We start from the raw sequence: 25,788 nt of genomic DNA, 5'->3' as shown, positions 1-25,788 counted from the left end.
ATTACAGCTGCAGTAAAAGGAGGGCAGATGAAATTAGAAACAAATTATTTTGTTTAAAATCTTCCTCAATTATTTCAACCACCCTTGGTGAAAGTGGCAGGGGAAAAGAAAAAACTCTCACATAAAACTGATTAATTCCTTATATTTTACAGGGCTGAATTTTCCTAAATAAACCACACGGACGCAGTCTTTAAGAAATCTGTTAGCTATTCAGACTATGCCTTTTCCTAATCCAACATTATTACCTGCAGTAACTTTAAATATTTTCTTAAGCCAAGTGTAAGATTTCCCGTTCATAAATATATCCTTGTTTTAATATTTTCTTTGGGAAACGACTCAATCCTACAAACATGCATGTGGTTATAACTTCATTTATAGCCCAAATAATAAGGATGTTTATGGAATGAATTTAAAGAAGTTTCACAGTGTAGCCATTTCTTTTCTAGGTTCTGAGTTTAACATTTTCCTCATCTCCAATTAATTTTGCTTTGATGTGATATGATTGCATACAGGCATCCTTCAAAAGGATGCAGACTAGACTTCCCCTGTTCAGCTTAACTTCTTTTGAATCCTTCCTCATCATTCAGGTGCAGACATCACAGCTATATAAGGAGTGAGTTACTGCATTTCTTTGCTTCTTGACACTGTGTACCTGTTCCTACTCTAGCACCATAAATATGCAGCCTGTTCTATTGTATCTCAGTCATATTTGCAAGGATTTGCCAGAACCTCTCCATTTTGAGTTCTTCAGAATATTCCTGGATGCATCTTCCCAAGGGAAAAGATTATTGCCATTAAAATCTCTCCAGATAGGTAAGTAATAACTTCTACTGCCAAAGGAAAAATACAGCTTGAAAATTGAATGGAACGTAAAATAATATTCCCTCCTGTATCTGGAAATCACCCCCTCACCTGCTGTGAAGATTACTTGCTGTCTTATTTTGATTTAACTACATTCTCCACACACTGTGCCTCCTCTGTTACACAAGTGCTTTGCAAAGGCCAGGCTGTTGTCGATTTATAAGACCTGCCAGCTAATACAGTCACAATTGTTATTTTCATAAACCCAGGAATATTTCTTTATTTTAATATTTTACCTAAGAATACTGATTTTTCAAACTGAAATTTTACAAATTTTATGCAGATAAGCAGAGCAAGTAAAAAGTCCCCTTGGACATAACATAGCTGAAAGTACTGTTTGTGTAACAGCAGCAATGTTCTATCTAACAGCAGAGAAGTAACCATTGCAACAAAGTGTTTTGGTCACATAGGAGATTAATGAAGATTTTGGTATTTTCATTAAAAGGTTTAAATATTTTTCAAATTCCTTTCATTGTAGGACAGACACTTTTTTTATTTCCTATGCTGTCCTATGCGTACTGTCCTATGAGTACTAAATCTGCACAAAACAGTTCTCAGAACCACAATCTGCTATTCACTCACATTCTCTAGAGGCTGAGTTTTAAAGAAGTGTATTTTCTGTAGAAAGCAAACAATTTTTTAATTCTGCAAAAAATTCTGGAACAAACTTATCCCATCAGCTGTGCTTTATTAGAGAAAATTCTTTTTCCCTCCAAGTCTAAAGCTGTGAGCCACTAAACTGAGTCTTAAGTGTTGTGTTTATCTCTACATTTTCATGAAATTGTTCAGAGTAAGGACTGTCATACCTTAATTATAGATCATTTTGGGGAATGTAATTTTACACAGCAGTGGAGCAGTACAGCAAATAAAATGTCAGCCAAGAATGCTGTAGCTTTATGGTCCTAGACATATGCTGAAAGAAACACACTTTTTTCTTTGCACTCAAAAAGAAATTTTGCCAGCATGTGCATTAAGGGAGGTCAACAGTCCCGCAAGGTGCTGTTAATGCATTAAGTAATTTTCCTGCAGTTTTTCACACTTTCTATCCTAGAGCATTTTGTAAAACTAATAAGGATGAGTATAAAAGATGGACTGAGGGAAGACTAAAGAGTTCCACAGGAAGAAGTGGAGGAGTTTACATGCTGTGGGAGCAGGGAGTGAACGAAGCAGAGTTGGCAGGAGGCACCACCAGAGCCCTGCCCCAAATCACACTGACCGTGTGGTCGTGCCTTCCCAGGGCACAGCAGCGCTCTGACCCCGAGTGGCCACCACACAGGGCCTTTTCTCCCTCCCTGGATCAGTGGTGCACCGGTTCCCTCGCTGTGGATGGAAGGACTGTGTCATTACAGTTTCTCAGGCTGATGGGCAGAGCAGAGCACAGGAGCCTTCCCTGTGGAAGCCACCAGTGTCCCTGCCCAGGGAGGGAGGATGGCAGCAGCCCTGGCCCCGGAGCACTGGGCTGCCTTTCAAACGGGGAACTCGTGAGTTGCTGGATCACTCCATTTAAAAAAGGCTTTTGAGCTCTACTGGAAAAAGAAAGGAGCCTCCAGAACTACTTTGTTCTGGTGTAGTGCTAATAAAACCTCAATTGCTTGTTTTAAAATTAATGGACATATCTTAACACACTTTCTGAAACTCGGAAAATAAATGAATAATTATTTTTGGTTTTGTTAATTACAATCAGTTTACATTTCTAATGTCTTACTATCCTTTTTCTGAAGTATCATACACAAACACCTTTCCAGAAAAGGATGTTTTTACCTAGAACATACCCTTGCAGTAAGGTTTCATTGTGCTGAAAATCCCAACAAAGCAGACTCTGCCTGTTAGCTCACATTAACTGAGTCTTTGGCTGATATTTCCATGGAAGGGATGCTGATCTTTCTAGTAGTGTCAATAGAATCACATTACTGCTCGAGTCATCATTTTCTAAAAGCTATTTGGCAGTTCACCATTCATCCCCTACAGTTAGATTCAACACTGTTTACAGCATCTAATAAACAGAGTTAGTTATATACAAATTAAAGAGATCCTTCATTATTTTTCCTAATGTGGTTAACTTCGCAATAAAATACTGTATCTACTTAAAAATGTTATTCTTTTTATCTTTGACCATGAATCTTAGTGCTTTATTTGTGAGATCTGAGTTTTTAGTAACAATAAATGCTTTGTCTGCTTGATGCAAGGAGTTCAGTGATTTAATTAAAGGAAATTAATTGAAACTGAATTAATTAATTCAGTTAAACCAAATGCTTAGAAAGACAAGGTTAGAAAGTAGTTGTGTTATGCCATTCATGATTGTGTGAGTGTTCACAATCCCCTTCAGCATGAGGTCAGCTGGCTTGGATGGAATCACTGGTAAAAGCAGTTAAAGTAACCTTTACAATGAAATAGGGTTTAAGGACACTAATAAACAGCAGGATAATAACAGCAGAAAAAAGAGCAGCTGGAGCACTAACACAATGAGTTATGGCATCACAGCTGAGATTGATAATGAAAACCCCTGGACAGTAACTTCTCAAACTAGTCCAGCTGTTTCCAAAAGCCATCTGTCTGGGCCCCAAGGCTATTTGATGTGTGGATACTCTTAAATTAACTTAGCAGAGCTCAGTGAAGAAATTACAGAAACAGTGTGGTAATAGTGAAAGCTGATATAAGCAATATAAACTTATACTGGTTTAAGAAAAAAAAAAAGAAAAGGGGCAACTTTGCAGCTTTATTTGAAGTGGTAAAACAGCTATGTGTCCTAGAGTCCTAAAATAAATGATTTGATGACAGGAAAGCTCTGTGAGAGTGATTAACAGGAAATTTGTTTTTCCTCTTGAAACAATTGGCAAAGAAAGTCTTATCAATACATAAGTCTCCAAAACAACTTAAGTATAGTTTATAGAAAGATTAAATTTCTTCAGGCACAGGAGTTTTTTAATCAATTCAACTGTCAAATTACATAGTCCACCTTTAGCCCCTATTTTGCTTTGTTGCAGCATTTTGAGAATGGGTTCACCTTGTCCTCTGAAAATGGACTTGTAATTTTCACCTTTAAGACTACATGCATGAAGACTGCAAACACTGACTGGGTAATCATCTAATATCATGTTTATATCTTTTCACATTGGTGTGTTGTGAATGTATAGGTTTCTTTCCTTGGAGTAGGAAACATGCATCTCTAACTTTTACTCGTATCATGGACAATGGAATGTGTGAAAAAACATGCCTTGATGATAAAAATATTAACAAATTGAAACCAGAGTCCAAGCCACAAACATTAAATTGCAATCACTTAAAAGGCATTAGCAAGCCTGAAAGGTCAACCTCTTTCATTATCTCCAGGAATGCAATTTTCCAACAATTAACACTGACAGAATTAACCATATATTACAAAGAGAAAAATTAATCTTTTATGGTTTAAATTTACAATGAGAATAATTTTATGATAGGAAATTTGAAATTACTGTTTTCAGATACTTAAACCCAGAGATATCTGTGTTTTCTTTTAAAAGGAAAAGATGCCTACATTTTTTTTACCAAGTCAACCCACAATAAACTGTAGTAGAGAGGCTATGAAATCCCACTTGAAGAAAATTTCAGTTTCTCTGCCAAAATTTTCTTTCTATGTCAGCCAAGTCTGCTGGAAGACAACTTTTATCTTTTCGTCATTTTTGTGCATTGTTAGTACAGGATTTAATCTTCTAGGTCTAAGCTACTAAACCCAAGAATTCTACTTCCCTTACTGCATCTTAAATCCCCATATATACACACATATATATAAACACAGATTTCCCCTTGTTGTGATGTATGATTTTGTTCCTCGGAATTTATTATTTTCAGCTATAAAATATCCCTTGGGCAATTTCAAGGATTGGTAAATTAAACCTGATATTTCATAGATTAAAACTGCAACATAAATATAAATAAATGTTAAGAGAATCTACACAGCCCTTGTAACAAATGCCTATCACAAAAAATTATCCCTCTCCTGTAGTCCAGGGCAAAGGTTGGCCATCTGAGAGCACACCTGTGACAGTGCCATCAGACTAGAGGACACACAGGGCTGACTGCTACATCATCTTCCCTCTCTTCAACACCTGAACATCACAATGAACGACCTCGCACCTGAGCTCCTGCCATGGGTGTGGAGGTCACTTCCCTGCAGGGATCAGGGTTGAGCCAGCCGACAGACAGCTGGGAAAATGCAGACTGCTTGAGTAGCCAGTGAATCCTGCATTAACAGACAAAGAGGCTGGGCAAATAATCATAATTTGTGTGCTTAAGTGAATGGTAACTTGGCCCTGTCAGTACAGCCTTGTCCACAAACAGGGAAAAAAAATAACACATTACAGTGCCAGTTCTTGAAGGAATCTGGCCATATTTCCCTTGGCAATTTTTTAGGTTGTTTGGGTTTCTTTTCTTTTCTTTTTTTTTTTTTTTTTAGATCTGTACAGGCCAAGTTCTGCAGTAAATAACTACAGCAAAGTGCCAATAGAATATTTACCAGAAATCCCACAGTTCAGAAAAATTGTACTACAACCCATCTGGTAAAAATCAGCTCTACATGTTGAGTAGCTGGTAGGTGTCTAATCCTGCCCTAGGAAACACTGTGCCAGCAAACTGTCACCGTTTTCTGAAGCTATTGAATTTAGGCCCTGGATTGTATTTTTCGTTACCACTTTCAGCACACGTGCAACTCAGGTAGAATAAGTATTGACTGTAAAGAAACAGCCAAAGCATTTCCACCAGCCATTACCTTCTCTCTTGGGATTAGTGTCCTACTGTGTGGCCTATTTTTTAATACAACTCAAAGTATAAAAATTCAACAAAATGTAAAAACAAGCAAACCAACCAATCAATCAAAACACCCCATAACTGAAATAATTTACCTTTAGCTTCCTGTTTGGTCCAGAATCTTTTCACTACCTCAGTAATGTGCCGCTCGTCCCTGAGCTTCTTTTGCCACTGACGGAGCTCTTGGATTTCACTATCACAACGAACCTGGGACAGTGGAATCAGAAAGGAAAACTAAAATTATATGCCTTTGTGTTACTCAGGATGAGGATACAATTTTTTTCACAAGGCTGTGGCTGGGAAAATATGTGACAGCCATCCTCTTTGCTGGCTGTGAGGTAAAAGCAAAATCCCAGAGGTTTACAGTTTTCAGCTTACACAGAAATAAAATCCACATAATTGAAAAATCCAGTTGAAAATGTAAATATGTCTATTAGGGGATCACTTTGATTATGAAGATTACTCCTGAGATTGAGACTGCAGTGAGATACTAACTCTTTGATTTAATTAAAATCTAATGCCTTATGCTGAAGGGTATTAGTGCCTTTAGAAAAGCATAACACTGACCAAAATAACAAAGCAGATGATGAGGCTGAAGGGTCATAGAGAAGAAAATTTATTCCATCAACCTGATTCACACCTGCCACCAGCTGCAAATAGGCTGACTGGCAATCCCACCCACACAATTTTCACCAACAGGAGAGCCATTAATCTGTTATTTAAAGTAAATGGACTGCATTACATGATATCTATTCTTTGTCAATCACCCCATGAAAGGCATAATTCTGCTTCCAGAAAAGAAATACAGTCAAAGGCCTTGATTTCATTTAGATGTAAGTTGATTTTTTCTAGTATTGTTTTTGTACTGGTGTAGCTCCTACTAACATAGAACTGAACTAGCTCTGCATCAACAGCTTTTACCACTCTGCTACTTACACTTGTAAGCAGGATTTGATTAATTACCAGCGTGTTGCCCATTGTTGGCATTCATACAATTACTACCTCCAGTGAGATACTGTCCTGAACAACAGTGGAAAGGGACATGCCAGTATTACCCTACACTGGTGATTTTTCTCTTAGAGTCATACTCAAATTGTAACAGAATTATTTTACAAATGCAGTTCCTGGGGTTTGGAGTTTTTTCCCTAAATGTTACATATAAAAATGTCATTATGTTTCAGGAGTGCATTTAGAGAGGCTTGGCTGCCCTGTCCCTGGCAGTGTCCAAGGCCAGGCTCGATGGGGCTCTGAGCAACCTGCTCTGGAGGAAGGTGTCCCTGCCCATGGGAGCAAGGTTGGAACTGGATGATCTTTAAGGTCCCTTCCAAGCCAAACCATTCCATGATTCTAAGATTCAATGTCCTAGTCATTCAGTCTGAGAGGGAACAACATGAGAGAAACAAGCAGCAATAAGCCCAGTTTCTCCTGGAGACATTTTTCTTGCAGGAAGGTAACCACTTAACTCCCTAGAAAATGTCTAAATAAAATTGTATTTATTGTATTCTTATAGGATATGGTGAAGAGTTTGCTCTGTGACTTGAACTCTATTATATGCTCTTCTCTATTACACTCTGCTTTTCTCCCACTTTGCTAAGACACATACAGAGCAAAAGAGCACAACTTAGTTTTCCACTAGTTATAAAAAAACCCAAAACCTTAAAGAAAACAGTATAAATTATTTATCAAAAGTATTCTTTCCTTCCAAGATTTCTCCTCTGTGCTGCAACTAAGAATGTAATAAACAGTAGCTGAACTCCCATAGCACTTTGCAATCCACTTAGGAGAAGATACCTTGCTATGTTTCAGGCAGTGCACTGGCAGGGCAGAAATACAATACAAGGTTTCTTGATCAATAAAAACAGCCAAGACTTTGGCTCAGTGACTTGAGATCAGATACATCTTAGACCTCCAATAATATTCCATTATACTGAAATAGTTCTGTATATTCTATAAAAGTTATAAGGACTTCTTACATGATTGCCATTAATTTTTAAAAATTAAAGAAGCTACAGCTTCTAGTGACATCTTCCGCTATACAAAAAAAAAAAAAAAAAAAAGAGAGAGATAATTTTCTATTAAATCCATCAAATATTTGCAAAAATAAAATAAAATCCAAAAATCCAAACACAGGATAATTTCTTTAGGCTTGCAAGAGATTTTTCCTTTTATGCTGCCATGTATGCTTTTACAAGCCAAATAATTCCTTATTACATGGAGTCTGTTTGCACAGGAAAGAGTTAAGGAAATGCTTATGGGACACAAGCATATAAATGACAGAAGTGCAAGAGGCAGGGAGATAGAGAAATTACTACCTCTATATCTAAATATAAAATTTCTGAAAACATGATGTGTCCATTTACAACTTCAGCTGTGTCAGACCTGTATTTTGGCCCATGCCACGGCCATGGTTGTCTCTGCATATTGAAGATAAAGACAATAATTCTTAACAGTTAAAAGATAGAAGGCAGGTATAGTAGATTCTGTTTAGTCTCCCTAAGCAAATAACACAGTGACAGTGCAGTGAAATACAATGAAATACAGAGTTCTGAGATAAAGGCAGAGTCAGATACTCAAATACTCACAAGTCAGCATTAAACGAAATAGTAAAATGAGCTCCCAGAACAAAGTGTCTTTTTAGAAGTGACCAAATAAAGGAAAAAAGAACACAGATATGCCACCTGCAGTAAAATGCGACAGCAATGTAACAAAATACATTAAAAAGTTTCAAATATGCTTAATAGATTACAGTTTAGCATAGCTATAATGTCGTTTAGCATATTGATAATTCCTTAGAAAGTTCTTCTGTTTTGAACCAGAGTGCAATGCTAGCATGATGAAAAAGCCATGACTCAGCAGCAAAATCTCCAGGCAAATAAAGAGTCAAGAATCTTGTCCAAACAACTGACATGTCTCTCCTGCAGACCAGCACTGCCTAAAGCCCTGGAGGGCTTTTAGCTTTGAAGGGAGAGTTCACTCCTACACTTGCAGTAAGTAACAGTGAATATTTGTGTCACCTTCTGGGTCTAAGCCTTTGCTGGTAGCCACAGCTTATCGGACAGCAATATAAACTCTGCTAGCAAAAGCACAACACCACTTTGCAGGATACAAAGCAAAACTGAAGCATTTATATCTTCAACTTTTGCTCAAGGGACGTGAGTGCACTGAATATTTACATAATGCTGTCCAATTTCAACTCTAAGACATTACAAGATTTAGTCAAAACCCCCATGCCTTCAGTGCTAGGTGAGAACAGGGAGTGCCAGCGCAAACAGATAAGGATAACACAAAAGGTTTACCCACAGACATCAGAGGAAATTCTATTATTGAAAAATTTCTGTTAGTCTCGAATAGCTACGCAAATTTTAGAGATTAAAAAGACTCCATAAAAAATGGCACTAAGCAAAGATTCTGCGTAGAGGAGTGAAGGAATATATCATCTTGTGTCGGAAAGTGCCTGGGAAATTGCCACCTAGCTGAGTACTGCCTTGGCCCGTGACTGATGAATGGAACCTCAATAAAAAAGGATGGTGTAAAGTGAAAAGGAAGAATTTTGATGACAGAACTGTCTCAAGTGTTACTTGAGTGCTCCTCCTGGCCTCTCAAGATGTTGTCTTCTTGTCTGTGATCTCTTCAGAGAACTCAGCAGTTGTATTTTCCACTGCTATTTGTTCTGGAATTCAGTTCTTGATTAAACATGAAATAATTGTCAGAATGCCCATCAACGTTTTTGCATGAAAGATTGTAGCAAGGGCTTGGTTGATGGCAGCCATTAATTATTACTACAACAATTAAACAGGTGTTTATCTGAAATGTGCTGCAGATAAGGATGCATTTACTGATTTGATCATGCATCAGAGTTCTCAAGATTCTGTACATATAGCTTCTTTTCCCCCTCTACATAGAAAAATCTTTACTGCCTGATCCTTTTTTGCATTTTTTGCCATGTGTTTTTGATACTGGCATGCTCAAACAGCTGGAGGTACCAGAAACAAGTGAAGGATGAAGAGAAGAACATGATGTTCAGTCAATTATATACCTAGATAAACTCTACTGCCTAAATCAATATGGTCAACAAAATACCTCAAAAAATAGTCTGAGTCCATAGAAGATGTGTCTAAGACCAAAGATGAAGTACCCTGTTTCTCCATCACAGCGTCACATATCTCTGTGCTCATGTTTAATTATCCACTGTTATCACAGTGTGCAAATTTTTATTTCATGAGCAGTATTTCAAAATTCTAAATCCTCTCAATTATAAAACAAGGTTTAATGAAAACCTTCAGAAAATAATTTAAAATTTTGACGCAGTAATATCTTTAGAATACAAAAAGACATTAGTTTTAAGTATTCAAGTATAAGTATATCAAGTATATTAAGTATATTATCAGCATGAACACTAAATCAGCATTAGCTGATTGAGCTATTTATTTTAGAAGCAAATAATCTGAATTCTTTGGTAATTTTTCATAACATACTTATCATTAATGTGATGAAATCCCATTTCAGCTTAGTATTCTCTTAATCTGCAAGCCCAAGGATAACACATTGCACTGTGTAGTAATCTGTTACTAATGATTTTTATTTTATATTCTGATTGCAATTTTTAATTTCTAAAACTCCATATTCTTTCACCTCGAATAAGGTAAAACATTTAGAGCTACTTTTATAGCCTGAATTATTTTTTATGTCTCCTGCCTTTTATAGCTAGTGTTTCTCTCTCATTTCTGGGAATTGGTTTAGAATGATAAATACCAGTGTGAAAATCCTGAAGTTCATCTATACAAGGAAGGATTGTGCCCTTCACAAGCCTGCAGAAAAACAGAAGATATCTGAGCAACCTTGCAGTGTTCAGCAAACATAACTGTTATTGGATAATGGTTGCCTCCACTGTAAGGATGCCTGCAGGGATACTGTCAGTGCTAATTAATGTTAGTGTCAAGGCTGTCCCTGTTTAAAAAAAGAAAAATAAAGGAAAACAAACAAGCAGAAAGAGTCGCAAAAATCCATCAGTCAAGAAGAACATTTCAAGGTACTTCACTGTCTTTGGCTGCACAGCACATTATAGGAGCTACTTATATATTCATGCTTGTTAAAAATAGTAGAGAACTCAACAGAGTGTTTTATACTGATTGTTAATTGACGAACACCTGACATCCTGAGATGTCTCCCTGTCCATCACAACAAAATTGCTACTATATCTGGAGGCTACTTAGAAGCTTAAGTTTTGATAAAGGAAGTCAAAGACATTTCTTCATTACCAAAGTCACCTGAATTTCAAGTCCATTTCTTCCTGAGGTGTGAAGGTATTAGGGCTTTTAAAAAATGTATTTGACAGAACTTGTTCAGGATTTTCAAAATAATTTATTTAGTATCCTAGGGCTAGCATGGCTGTTACCCTCCAAAATAATAGCATTGGACAATTTCTTTGTATTTCTTTTATGCACCTTGCTTTTCCCCCTTAAACTGGGAATGGCATTAGTGCTGTGTTACTAGTATGCCTTACAACATCTGCTTGTCATTTTGTTTCCTTTTTCCTTGAGTAACAGCCTTTGTGCCTCTCATAAATCTCCTGTCTCATTCTTGGTGTCAATTCCTGTCCTTTCTTTCTGTGTGCTTTTATTTCTCAACAGACCTCACCAATCCTCCTAGTACATCTCCACGCTCACATATCCCTGCATGAAGCTCCACTAAACACTCCATCCTTGAGAACTACCCAAAGCAACTTGCAATTAAAGAAAGAAAATTGTTCAGTGTTAATTGACTTTGGGAAATCGAATTTCTGTAGATTTTTTGTTGTTGTGGAAAACAGTGAGTTTACATCAGCATAAATGCCTGTGAAAAAATTGTAGTCACTATGCATAAGGCAGAGCAACATCCAAAGCCAATGAACCATAGGGGTCTCAGCAGCTATTTATAGTATCCCCTACTTAAAATTTATGTAAGGATTTTCCCCGGGGCCTTCACAGTCCTACAAGTATTCAACATCAAGCAAAATAATTATAGATTACTCTTACCCGATAACCTCTCCAGAAGGACTGAATTAGTATGCTTGCTTCTTCTTCTGATAGAAGCAGAGATAGAGGAATTGGTGGTCTAGGACTTAAAAAAAAAAAGTTTAAACAGACAGCTCATAAATGTAAAACACTTTCTTCCCTAACAGTCTATTTTATTAAAAAGAGAAACGTTCAGGAGCCTGAAAGACACAATTTCTTATTGCCTTGAAAACAAAATGCACAAAGAATATTTCTTTTACAAATATAGTTATATAGACTACAATAATTTCTTCTTTAAACAATAATATTCAACTGGCACATCAAGCACAATCATCTTTCTTATTCTTCTGCATGTATTTCAAATTCCCCCTATTATGGAAAGGTTTGAGGTGGCAGTGGGAGGTGGGCAAGGGAAGCAGTCTGCCATTTGTAAAGCAGGGAAGGTTTTAGTGTGTGTGCAACAATTAAAAACCTTCTGTAGATGTTTATTACATGAAATACACAGAATATAAACCTATCTTAGTACATTCATTTACATTATGGTGGCACTTTAATTTAAAACATGCTGAAAAATAATGTTTATCATATCTGCATAGCATGAATCCATGTTAAGTAATGTCTGAACAAGTTCTTAAAATGCTGAAATTTTACTTTTGATACCATATACACTTTCTTCTGGTGATATAAGAATGTAATACGTTTGTGAACTCAACCAATTTCAGCCAAAATATATGGTAGTTTGAAAGCACATTTGGCGATTCTGTTGCCACCAATTTTAAAGGGAACGGGCTAGTAATTAAATTCAGCCATCATTAGCAAAATCTCTAATGACTATATCAAACCTTGCTCCTGAAAAGCCATTTTCTATGGGGTGCTGATTTATTTCTCAGACACAATGATAAAAAAATCATCCACTGGAAAGGACAGAATAAAATTTGTTCCTACACTGCCTTTTATAAGAAATTGTCTTTTATAAGTAATTTGCAGCCAATGAACTACAGGGTAATAACACTGCAGCTCATAAAAATACCAGTTCTAAAGAGAAGCCTTAGCACAGCATTAGAATGGCTGCCAAGAGCCACTCTCCCTGCATGGGGAACAGACCAAACACAGCCTTGACCTGGAAGAACACAACATGATGAATTCGGATGCAGGACCCACCTACAGACACACACAGCCCATGCAGGAACATCATCTACAGCATTTATATTATACAGACACGTACACTGCAAAGCCCATCAATAACAAGCTATTTATTTATGCAGTCTTACATGTTCTGGCTAAAATGCTGCAATATCCTTTGGAAATTTATTTATGGCATATTACAGCCCAAGCTAGGAGGCTTGACAGCTTCCATTTTCCTTTCACTTAATTTCATTCATATTAGTCTCTGCTCTAGTAAGTTTCCTGTGCTCTCTGATGTCTTTCTCTCAGGGCTTGTCTTCACTGCAGGAGCATTTCAACTTGGAAAAGCCTCACCTCTTATCTAGTGCTACACTGACTCCACCGTTTTAGTCTGTGTACTCAGCTAAATTGGCCTCATCATCATGACAGCTGGGTTTTGGCCTACATTTATTTAAATGTGAAGTAAAACCTTGGTCTGTTTGGAAAAGCTGAAATAAGGCAAAAATAAAAAGCAGCCTCTCCATCGGGCTAAACCGTCTTAGCTCTGTGAACACTAATTAGCATTTCTCCTGCTCAGGGGAAATCATAAGTGCTGGACAAGCAAGGCTTCCTGAGATAACAGCTTCTTATAATCAGACTTAAAAATCTGAAGTTGGACTGTGCTGGTTTCCCTGATAGGCTTTCATCCTCTGTTCTATTTTAGATCTTTTTGAAAACCAGAAACTTAGGGAAAATCACAGGAAGACCTACATATTTTACAGCAGTTATATCAAAGACACTGAACTTTCTCTAAGAATAAGTACATCTCCAAAGAATAACTAGAGATTTCTCCGAGCCTGCAAGGTCAACTCCAGCATTTCTTTGCTTTCATTTCCAAATTATAAAAATGTCTAGCTTTTAACAATCCAACACTAAAACTGAGAAAGCAATGTAAAAAATCAAGCAAAAATAGGATTTAATTTTTAGTATGACAGTCACTGGCAGATATCAATCCTTTCAATGGCACAGCTTTCAAGACCAGAAGTCATGCCAGGTCCAGCTTGGTCTAAGGGAATAAATGGAGAATATATACAACTGTCTGCAGGTCAAATAAAAATAGAATCTGAGCAGAGGCAATCACCCCTCAGCCGTGAACAAAGGCAAGAGGAGTCTGCCATTTGCGGCAGAAGACAGCTGTATGCCTCCAAGATGCAAACTGACACTACAATGTACCCTAACTACATTCTGCTTATTTAGTCCTTGATTATGGACGATCTTAAAAGCCCACATACGAAACAGTGATCTCTATTTAGATATACATATACTGTTTAACATAAGTTGCACCCGTAAAAGAGAATCAGAAAAATTCTTTTTCTGAACTATTTTGTTTTACAAGATCTGCATAAAGCAGACACTGATCAAAGTTACATTCCAGAAAAATATTTCTTGCTTTCTGAGCAAACTTGTACAGATCTTGATTCTGTGAGATATTCAATACTTGTATGACATTATGCAAGTGGAATTTCACACCCAGAAGATACAAAACTGCCTTGTACATTAAATAAATGTACAAGGCCTTGAAAAAGAAGGTTCTTAATGAAGACATGTATCTGATTTCCTCATGGACAGAAAATGGGATTCCCAATGAATTCTGAAAAAGGGAGGAAAAGAGTCCCTCCATTATCTTGTCTCCAAAACAGACAAAATAATCTCTGGGGGTTCATAGTCATAGTGATGGGCACTGAATTCAGGCAGTATTTACAAACAGTAATGCCCAGAAACTCTGATTGTCTTCACATTCCCAATTCCTTGGAAACAAAATATAAGAAAAAATTAATCAAGAAAATTTTCAGTGTATATAATCCAGGGTTTTGTAACGGCTCTTCGTATTCCAATATCCTCCCTAACAGCAGCAGCCAACCCTCACATTTAATCAGCAGCCTCAGAGCCAAGAACCTGCAGAGAGCAGCCTGGGGCTCCTGCTGTGCAGGTGAGAGTGGAATCTGCAGGTGCAGTCACAGAACAGCCTGGCTTTCTCTCTGCTTTTAGAAATCTCTAGAAATTTTGAAGCAACTCTAACAAAAAGCATGAGGCCTCTTAAGTATCAATACAACAGCCACAGCCACATTCACTTCACCTTTAGTTGACTGTGATGGTTATTATTCTTGAGTATTTAGATCATGTATGAACACAGGCAATGACAGAGTCACTGAAAAGCTCCTAAGCCAGAAGAACAGACCACAGAATAGGAGTAAATAGAAAACACGCAAGTAAATGACTCTGGTGATCTGCATAGCTCTTTAAAAAAGGATTCTGAGAAAGTCTTTGTTTTGGGAAATGCTCAAAAAAAATCACATGCTGGTCTGAATAACCAAAAAAAAAAAATCTGCAGGAAATTTCTCAAAGTAGTTATCTTTCATATTTGCAGTATTTCTTAGAGTCTAGAAACACTACAGCAACAGCTGCCCTCTTTATGTCTTTTTTACATGCCTACCCAGATCTCCAAAAGTGTGCAATAATGAAAAGGTATTGTTTTGATTCAAAATAAATGTCTCAAAAATCTGTGCTTATAAATACTGCTAAGGTCATTTACCCAAAAAGCAGGAAAATGGTGGTTCATAAGCAATCAGACACTGAAGTACTGATTCATCCAATCCGGTATTTAAAATCAATTACATCTATTGATCAAATATTACACAGGCACTGCATGAACCTCTCAGCTTTCCAGGGAAATATTCCCACAGACACTTGACAAAAATACCCTGGAACGTTTTCACAGGTCAAACAGAGTGTGAACTGAGACCTTTCTTTGTAATATTTACAGTACTAACAGAAAAATTCCATAGTCAGAAAAAAATTCCTAATCACTAGTTTTCTTTTGCAGCAATCTAAATGCACTCGAGTAAGATTATTAGTATTTGAGAAAAAACACCTTCACAATATACAAGAAAACATTTTAGTGCATTATGTTGAAAGTACATTTTTGAAGGATTGTAAATATGGGAATAAGTAAATTTAAACTTCTTAACAGAGGAACTGCAACCAAGCAGACACCCTAAAGTGTGACTCCTGCTAACTAGAACTCTTTTGTCCAAATAAAAGTTCCTTTCTGCTATCAGTAGTGAATTGAATTAAAAAGTGTTGTAAATACATTTGAGTGTTACCCAAGTGACCATAGCGATAATATGCATTCGACTGTTAAACACATACCAATTATTTATATACTTGCTTATCTATTTATAATGAAGAAAAGACAAAATAGTGTAGAACTAATATGGGACAGTTGTTTAGTGGAGAGGCAGAGTCATGTAATCAACAGAAGACTGAGGCAGAGCAGGTGATTTGTAACAAGAATATCAGAGGAATTAGAGGAAGCACAGCAAGTCTTTGTAATGAGAACATGCCAAAAAATAGCAGAGCAAGAATCTTTTGTCTTCAGTTCTATGTGAAAATCACAGTGGATTTCTTGCCTCAACACGCTCTCCTTGAGAGGACATGTCCATTTTAATGCTCCAACTCAGTTCTCCTGTGCTTGCATACTTGCTGCATATTTTGGAAGTCACAAAGCATTGCCTCAGCTTTCTCTCTCATAGGACCAATATTTATGTAGTCTGTGAGAGTGTTTGTGGGCCTGGACTGAAGGAAACCAAACATGGACCTATTCCAAAGGCCACTCATGTCAACGGGAAAGTTTCTATCTAAGTTTGTGTACTTTAGGTCAGACCTCGTATGCTGAAAACATGAAGAACCCCCCCTTAGTGCTCCAACAGGAACATTAGGAAGATGTCAAAAAGCACTAATAAGGTTTCAGTTTTCTCATTGCCATTTTAACAACCTTTACATAAATTAAAGCATTTTTAATGCATCAGATATTACAGCCATAAAGCCTTCAACTCCATAAAGCACCACTACAAAATATAAATATTTTACACAGAAAATTTCTGCAGTCTTTTAACATACAGTTTTTTAATAAAAAAATTCACCTTTGTTAACTTGAATTCTGCCACAGCTGAATGACAATTTTTACTTGGAAACACAGTGAATAACATCCATGGAGATGTATTTGATGTACTTTCTGTTATTACAATAAAATGTTATTTAAAGCTCAAATTATTAAAGGAAGTTAAAGAAAATAGAAGGCAAATCAAGCATGCTCCAAACATGGCTGGTTTAGACACAAACCAATGAAATATGGCAGTGTGCAGAAATCACAGCCTGTAGGAACTGGGCATATTATGGAAAGAAAAGAAATCAGTCACCCATGCAAAATTACCCCTATTGGCCATCTGAGAGCTGACAATGAAGTCAACCGTAAAGGCAGCTGAGACCAGCAGACTTCACCCAATTAAAATATCTGGGGGAGGGAGGAAAAAATAATCAATGTGTATATATGTATATATAGATATGTGGCAAAAAGCCACGACTCCAAATTTAGTAATCGTTTATATCTTAGCTGCCCACTTCAGTACTTCAGTAAAGCAATGATAAAGTTATTTTCTCTGTGTCTGTTTTGGTACACACAGACAGATTAAAGCAGGAAATGTGTCCTTCTGAACTGGGTAGCAAGTAAATATCTCTAATAAAAAAGGAGGAGATACAGATTTTAAAAAATCTCATTAATTATTTTCTATCTGAACTTCAAAAGCCAGGAAATACTTATGCTTGTTCCTAACATAGGTGCATATACTGTATACCACTCTCTCTCACTACATGTAAGGTCAAGGGTTATGGTGAACAATGCTGTCATATTATTAAATTTACATGATAGGCTTTTGTGCTATCACTATTATAGAGCGCAGGAACAGTATTTTATGGGTTTCTTCATATTTCTTCCATTAATATGCTAAAGCAGGTTGGGAAATGATGCTGCCATGTTACTCAGACTGTCTATGCCAGAAGAGTAAAATTTCAGAGGGATCAGAGTATAATCAGAGCACTGACTTTCCCTGGCCCCGATTGAGTGCACAGAGCTTGGTGACTTGCAACTGAGCTTCAGTGCTGTTCAACCAGAAACACCATTGGAAAATGCTGACAAAAGGCAAGCGTGGTGCTCATTAGCATACTTATAGGATTACACAACTCTATTCACAGCTCTAATTTTATTTACTTCACTTGGTTCTATCAGCAGCCTCGAATGGAGGAACAGGTACCTCAGTTTGTAACTCAGCAAGTGCCAGCAAACGTGTGCCGGGTTTGTGTCCAAACTCCACTTTCCTGCCCTCTGAAAGGTGCAGCTTGTCCTTTAAGGCAACAGAAATGTCTGGCATGTAATATGGAGATTTCCAGTCAGCACTGAAGCTGCTCCTTCTATTGCTTGGGAAATCTGCTTGGGGAATTGAAGATTCCCAAGAGATGTAATATTTTGCCAGTGCTTCTGGTAACATACGGAGCTCAGTGGAAGACAAGGTACTTATACTAAGATGTCACAGCAATTATTACACTAAAGCTGGCAACAAATTCCAATTTTACAAGCTCCTTCACCTACAATAACTAGGTTTTGAAGGTACAAGGTTTGCATTTAAAATTCTGAAAACCAGGGCAGCATTTAGGTCTCCTTATTAGGGAAAAGCAGGCTGCAACACCCCATTTAGAAACGCACTTCACAAAAAGTGAAGCTCATAAGACTGTGGCTTTGACTATTCTTAAAAAAAAATTGAGCCTCAAAGAAGAAACTGGAGGCACTGGAGGAGAGCCAAAAAAGTAATATTCAAGTATGGAATATATTAAAAAAAAGGCTGGATCTCTGATACAACAAAAACAATATTCCTCTAGGGTTTTTGGTTTTGGTGGGTTTTGTTGGGGTTTTTTAAAGCATTAAGACTGCTTGGTGCTGATAAACCCATCTAAACAGTTGCCATAAGGATGTTTCCCATCAAAATTTGACCAGCACTTTTTAGTAAATTGTCTCATATATTCTTAATCCTGTTAAAAAAACTGAAAATTCCTTTAAAAATAGAAATGGAAAGGACATAAAAAGCATAGATTCAATTACATTTTAAGTGAGATAGCTGGAAGGATATAATAATAAACTATTTATGATATATCCAGGACATAATAATAAATTCTCTTATTTTTATTCTTAATTATTATTGCAGCCTTTCACTTTGCTCTAGTAATATTTACTTCAGATGCAGCATTTTTTAAATGTGTAATTTTAGGATAAGCTCACCAAAAGCAGTTATTTAATGATAATTTTAATAATTATTATTTTAAAGACCTACTTGTTTAGAGGATTTAGGATGAAGTGTATCAACTTAAGCAGGACACTGACACTCCAGTGTCCTTGTGGACCTGTCACTACATTATTTAGGAGCACCACTACTAACAGAAGCTATGAGTCATTCAGACTGTGATTCCACAGAGTATTTCTCTTGTTGGCAAAGCTGACTTAAGCAGTTCCTGCCATCACCTCTCTATCTTACCAGATCATTTGTTCTATTCACCTTGCCCTGAGCTCTTCATTTAAATCCTTTGTTTGTGCCAATACACAGGTTTGCCAGTCTCCAAGGTGAAGCAGATTGGAGAAATTATCTGTTTTAAATAGCTGTACACACCCTCCTCGAACATTTTGGCAGAGAGAGTCCTAATTCAGAGTAGGGCCCTGATTAGAACAATCAAGCACCCTACCAAACAGACAAGGTGATATTAAGGTGCCTACAAGCAGATTGGGGTGAAGAACAGGAGAGAGCAGGGAACATTTTGTTGAGCTTTACCTCCACGAGAAACGTTTGTAAAACTGTTATCTTTGAGATTCTATCTTTGGTACAAACATCAATCCTCACAAAACCGCCTCACTGGCCAAGGCAGTTTGTGCTTGAGAAACGGGTACAACAGCCAGGCTAGAGCTCCTGCTCACTTCACAAAGCACTAAAGCACAGCCTTTAACGAGCATGTTGTTGGCAAGAACCAGAGGCAGGTTTGAACAGCAGTGGCAGGATAGCACCATGGCTGAAAGTATCAGAGTTGAGGTGAAATGAGTCACTTCAAAGGGGTCTGGTACTGCAGAAATGTCCTGCACAACTCTGACCACCATGAACATCTCTTAGGGAATCAAAGTTAACCCTTTTGACACAATTGCCATAAAGACCTGTGATAAGGAGTTTTCCTCTTGCTGCACTGGTGTTTCAAAGTTTCAAGTGTCACAGGTCAAGAATTCAAAAAAGCTCAATTTCCATCATGTCAAAAAATAAATATATCTACAAATATATTAATATCTATGTTTCCACCAATTACCAATCCAGATTCCAGTTAAGTTTTCAAAATGAAAATTTTCCTTAAAATCTGACCTCTGTCAGTTTCTTATTCCCTCACTGTGGACTAATCCTTTGCTTTTCTCACACAGCAGCTATATTTTAAAGTAAATCCAGTCTCAAGGACAGTAGCATTCCTTTCAAAACTATTGTGCTGCTTGGTTCTACAAAAATAACAAGGAATGTATGATTGAGGCTGCCAAAAACAAGTGCTTATTTCTCAAAGTCATAAATGTCTTCAGAAATGCATTCTGACACCAAGGATCGTTACAGGTATTTCGAAGTAGCTGCTTACATCTTGACTATACTCTTGAAGATTTCCTTAGGAGGAAGCAGCACTGAAAACATTGTTTTACTCCTTGGTACTTAGTATTCCTTATGAACTACAAGTTCACAATACAAGCAGACTACTCAAATGTCCTGCATTCCACAATTAAAATGTTTAGGAATTCAAAATTAATTTATCTGTGAACAATTCTGGTACAAAATACCTTGTAAGTAATACACTAGCCAGTTAGAATTTATCACACAGTTCTTTGTTGCACAGAGTAAAGGGCATTTTGAGGGTGCAGCTGCAACACACTGAGGCTCTATTACTTTTTTGGGACAGCAGGAGCAGAAAAATAAAAGGAGAAAAGATAATTCCGAGTACTGCAATAACTTACTGGTCCTTAAGCCAGTCCTTAACAAAAGGAATGGAAAAAAATTCTGTGAATGACTCATCTTTCCTCTTTGGATTGTTGCTAAAGAAAAAGAAAAACAACTCATATTAATTTAAATTTCAGCTATTCAATTTGCAAATTAGTGCCTTGGAATCACTGAATATACTTAGCAGAAAAAAACATGATTAACTTACTTGTATAACCACTCAGTGAGGAAATCAGAGGGAATAAATGGGGTTCTTTTTCCCTAAAGATAGAAGATACGTTCAAATTATTTATTATCTTTGGCTTGATCATACGTTTAAGTTAAATTGACTGCTTTTATTAAATAAAATATACAGTACATTAGTCTGTCTACGCTTTCCTGCTACTGCCAACAGTCAGTGGCTCAGCCAAAATTTTAAAATTCTGTGGAATGATTTCAAAACAAACTGTGAGTGAGAAAATTCTGTATATATTATGTTGATATTTGCTGCAGTATATCTAGAACAAAAATCTTTGAATGGTGCTCTGAATGGCAATGCCATTGTGAAGACATTAACAGAACCCATTCATACATGAAAATTTGTTGTAAATTCCTTGCCATTTTGTTTAAAGTTCTATTATCATACTCAAAACACTTCATTTGTTCCAAAACACAGAAGGAACACTGACTGAATATTGTTTCCTCCTGCATGAAACCAGCTTGACGACGTTGTGAATACACACAGGCAAGTATTGTATGGCTGCTCTGACTAAATCAGCTGCTGGGCGGTCCAGAAAGGAAGGCAAAACCAAAGGAAGGCTCTTTCATGTCCACAGCCACAGAAACCATGGACATTCCAGAGAACCAGGTAAAAAGTTCAAAACCTGGAGCTTCACAGCAAAACATTTGTGTCCTTTGCTCCCAGTTCTCAATCTTAACCAACAAAGAGAATTTTGCAAAATGTTTTGCAGCAGGTTATCTTTAGGGACTCATGCAGCCGGTACCACAGCCAGCCATTCAGAATCTGAATTTTGATAAAGCCAGAATGGATTAGGAAATCCGTTGTGGTTTTTTTAAGGATTTCCTCTCCAATTTCCATCTTGACAGACTGGATGTATGAATGAGTACAGGTGCTCATTCAGCTTATCACAAACCACAGTAACTATAACATGGAGAACAGCACATTGAGCTGGGGTTGGAATAACAGAAGAGCTTGATCAGTATCTTCAGAACCCCTCTGACATGAGATGTGTTCTGGATGCAGAGTCAGAATGAACCCTAAAACATACTGAGCCCCTGCAGCCCTGGGGCACCAAGTGCTTCATCACAATAGCAGCCATTGAGCTGGGCTCCCATCCCAACACTTACCCTGTCAAACAGGAGATTTGGCTGTAATAATTGCTCCTTAGGAAAACAACTCACACTGGTCAAATGCTTTTGTGAAACTACTTAATGTCATAAAAGAGGCTGAAGTCTTGATTAAAATACAAGAACTTAAGATACTACTACCACTTGCTAAGGAAAACAAACAAGTAATTGAAAATCGAATGCATGAAAACAACTTTGTTCTATGCCTTATCCTCATGAGAGGAAAAGAGAGGAAGGAAAAAATGCTCTACATAGCATAATTCTTTCAGTTCATGTCATATGTCATAATTTGGGGGTAAGCCACATGTGAAGTGGAAGAGGAACACTATGGGAGGTGCTGACTGCCCAGGGAAGAACACAGGGCAACACAGAGCTGGGGGACAACACGGGTGAAATTCAGTGCTGGACTTCTGGGCAGTCCTACAGCACACCCAGGAAAGCTTTGAATTTTCTAAGAGAATCCTACCCTTGGCAGACATACAGTCTGAATCCAACATTAAAAAAAACCCCAAACAACAACAACAAAACCCCCCCAAAAACCTTTTTTTTTTTTTTTTCAAAAACAGAAAGTAGAAAAACAGAAGATGAGATCATCATAAAACAATTATTAATCCTGAGCCATACATGCCTTTATGATCTGCTTTGTGATAACCAAAGCTTTGGGGTTCAGGTAGGGCTCCATCAAGTGCTTGGCTGGGAAGAAACACAGCTCCTCATGCAATTTTCACACTTCTGCTAATACCAAATGCTGTCCCAAAAGCCCAACAACTAAACTTTAAGAGACCTGCACTGCAGAGCTTTCTATGAGTCACTTCAGATGTTAAATGGACAAATCTTGACTTGCACAGAATCTGTAAGCAAGCTATTCTCAATCACAGGATGAAAATGGGTCCCATTACTTAGGGAATTGTTTCAGAGAATAAATTCTACAGTTTGACAACAAAATTCAATTTAATCTAGCAGTTGTAATTTAATCTGTTTTAAGTAAATTGCTTTTCCTTTGCAATGGGAAAAAACAGTCAGAACAGGGCTGTCAAAACAGCCATCACCAAAGGAATCAAATTCATCTTGTTTTATCCTTGTTAGAGGCAGTGAACTTAGCAGAGAGGAATTCAATCAAGCTGATTTTTTTTTTTTAATTTTTTTTTTGCCAGGAAACAGTTTATTTTGCTAGTGAATTAAATCATTAGTTGCACAGCAGTCAACATTTATAAAGGGAAAAAATTACATAAATTGACCTGCCTTTGACACATTCCTCCTATGCTGCACGAATCCAGATAAAAAACAGGAAATATCTGTACAATGTGCATTGTTAACCTGCAGATGTGTTTATAAACTGTTTATATTCAGAATTCATTTTCAGTTTAAATATTATGTTCTTGGTAATAATCATGAAAATATACTGGTGATCAGAAGATGGCAAAGTCATTAGGAAACCTTCCATTCCCTTTCACTGATATATCATAATTTTAAATAAAATATATTCCGTTATAGAGCCTGATACAGCTTCCTCCTTCTGTGATAGCTTACTAGAAAGAAAAGTCAGAGTTATTCTGATAAAAACATTTATACATTGTTCAGTTTAATGCTGAAAAATGAGTGCATTAGTCAGTTCTCATGAGAGAAAAGATTTAAGAAAATAGTCTTTTCCCTGTAGGCATTTGACACCAGATGGGATAAAACACAGGAAAACTTATGGTAGGAAAAAAAATTAGTGAGAGAGTACACTGGACAACTTAATAGGTTTCTTTCATCTCTAATTTAAAAATGAAGCTTCTGCAGACAGTTCCCATATTTATGTCACTTTGAAGTCTGCACATATATCTATCAGCTGCTAGTTTTTCCAGGCTTTAGCTTTTCAGATTTTTTGTATGCATCACACAATGCAAGAGAGCCTATTTTAAATTAAATGGTAAATTGTTATGTTTCTTTATCACCTTTCAAAAATATCTTTTTTACACAAATCCCTGCTTCTAGCACAACTATTTCCCTTTCCTGATTTTCCCATGTGATTGTACAATTCCTTCTCTCCAGACATGGATGTACCTTCTCTGGTCTCTTCCTTGAATTCCTCTGTTGGCCCCAGGATCTGATCTTCCTTAACACAATTTCAATTGCCCAAAATTGAACTTATTTAACTATTTCTTCTCTTCTCATTCATCTTAATTTCCTTTCAAAACATGAAAACCTTTAGTCCCTCTCATCAAAATCCCACTCTTCATTCTCTCTCACCATTATCCTCTCACTTTTCCTGGACTCATTCAACATTGATTGCAGTCACTTTGCGTATTCCTCCCTTCCTTCCAGTGCTTCTTCCATTTATCTTCCACTGGATTATTCTGTGCAACTGCCCTTTACAGGCTTTAATGACTCAGGTCTAGCCAGAATTCAAACCCAGTATTCTTTTCTCATCCTTCATGACTTTAGTTAATTTAATCACAATTAATCTTCTTCATGTCCTGTTGTCTCATGAATTCCATGAATCTTTTGAATCTTTGTTGTCCTTTAATTTTTGGAAGCTGTATTCCAGTGTGCTTATCACAAATTCCTTTCTCCTTCTTCCTACTTTGGGTTTCTAGGGACTCTGCTTTTGATCCTAAAATTCAGTTCAAGTTATTTCATTAGCCATTTAAACACAAATTATAGCAAGTTGGCCTTTTTCCCCTTCAAATCCATATGGAACAACACATTTCTTACCAAACTAAAGGACAACTAAAAATCACAAATTTATGTCAGATAAGGAAACAGAATGTGCAAGTACAAGCACCTGGACAGCAATGGAAAAGAACACAAATATTCAATTGTATGGCAAGCATAAAGAGCTATTGTTTTCCTAGTTACTGTTCAAAAGGAGGAAGAAATGAGGTCACAGTGGAAAAACTATCACCTGACATCAGCTTGCTTTCCTAGGCTTGGCTCCTCAGTAGCAGGGCTTCTTTTTATGTAAGTGTGTTTTCTATAAGCTGGACTTACCTTTATCAAGATTCTATATATTAGAAAATAATTGTTTTTAGTATTTTTATACAAAATAGCACACAGACGCATACAAAATCCATTTTCAGCACATGCACTTTCTAATATATATACCACTGAAGATCTGCAAAATTCCTCAGATTAAAAATAGACAAAGCAAACTAGATTTGTTCTGAGTTTGAAACAGAAATATTTCTAAGAATTTTAATCTTTTTAAAATATTTTTGTATTTAAGTTTTATTGCCTTTATTGCCTTCAGAAATAGCTAACATCTACCAAAGCCTGCATTTTAAACCGCTTGTAGGACACGCCTTTCTCCTAAAGGATACATGCTCTGGGAAAAAAAAAAAAAAGAATTAAAAGTGTGATGAATAATAATTATAATATGTATGTTCAATCTGTTCTTGGCTAGGTAACGTAAATGTGATGGCAGGAATGACAGACAGATGTCATGTAAATGAACCATTTTCCTATTTTATATGTATTCATCACAGCTTACAGATACATATTTACACACCTGTAAATCCATCCGTTTACAGACACACCAAGTTTTATGAAGGCTGAGAACATTTTGAAATAACTGGTATTAAATGTACAGGTTTGCATCTGAAATTTAAATTGCCATGGTTTGAGAAAATAGGAGAAATGATGGGAATCCCCTCAGCTCCCAGTACCCAAACTACTGCCGGGGCTCTGCTAGGTTGCAGTGATACAATGAGGAATGTATTTATGCAAACAATTACTTTTAAATCTGCATTTTTATAAGCTCATTCATGCTGGATACCCTGTCTTCCAGTTAAATGGAATTTACAGAGAAAAACAAGCTAAAA

At 36.9% G+C, this 25,788-nt stretch overlaps 1 protein-coding gene across 1 annotated transcript in view; it reads right to left on the bottom strand.

Annotated features, from left to right (window-relative positions):
* Window positions 1-25,788, bottom strand: part of IQCK (IQ motif containing K) — a 38,243-nt gene that overhangs the window by 7,006 nt on the left and 5,449 nt on the right. Inside the window, exons 4-7 of the mRNA XM_066330329.1 lie at window positions 20,847-20,899; window positions 20,656-20,733; window positions 11,658-11,742; window positions 5,739-5,850 (exon numbers count right to left, since the gene is read on the bottom strand). Coding sequence (XP_066186426.1) covers window positions 5,739-5,850; window positions 11,658-11,742; window positions 20,656-20,733; window positions 20,847-20,899 — 328 coding nt within the window. The remainder of the gene's footprint in view (window positions 1-5,738; window positions 5,851-11,657; window positions 11,743-20,655; window positions 20,734-20,846; window positions 20,900-25,788) is intronic.

This window comes from Sylvia atricapilla, chromosome 15 (genome assembly GCF_009819655.1).
Source record: "Sylvia atricapilla isolate bSylAtr1 chromosome 15, bSylAtr1.pri, whole genome shotgun sequence".
NCBI lineage: Eukaryota > Metazoa > Chordata > Aves > Passeriformes > Sylviidae > Sylvia > Sylvia atricapilla.
This window is presented reverse-complemented; position numbering and strand designations above follow the sequence as displayed.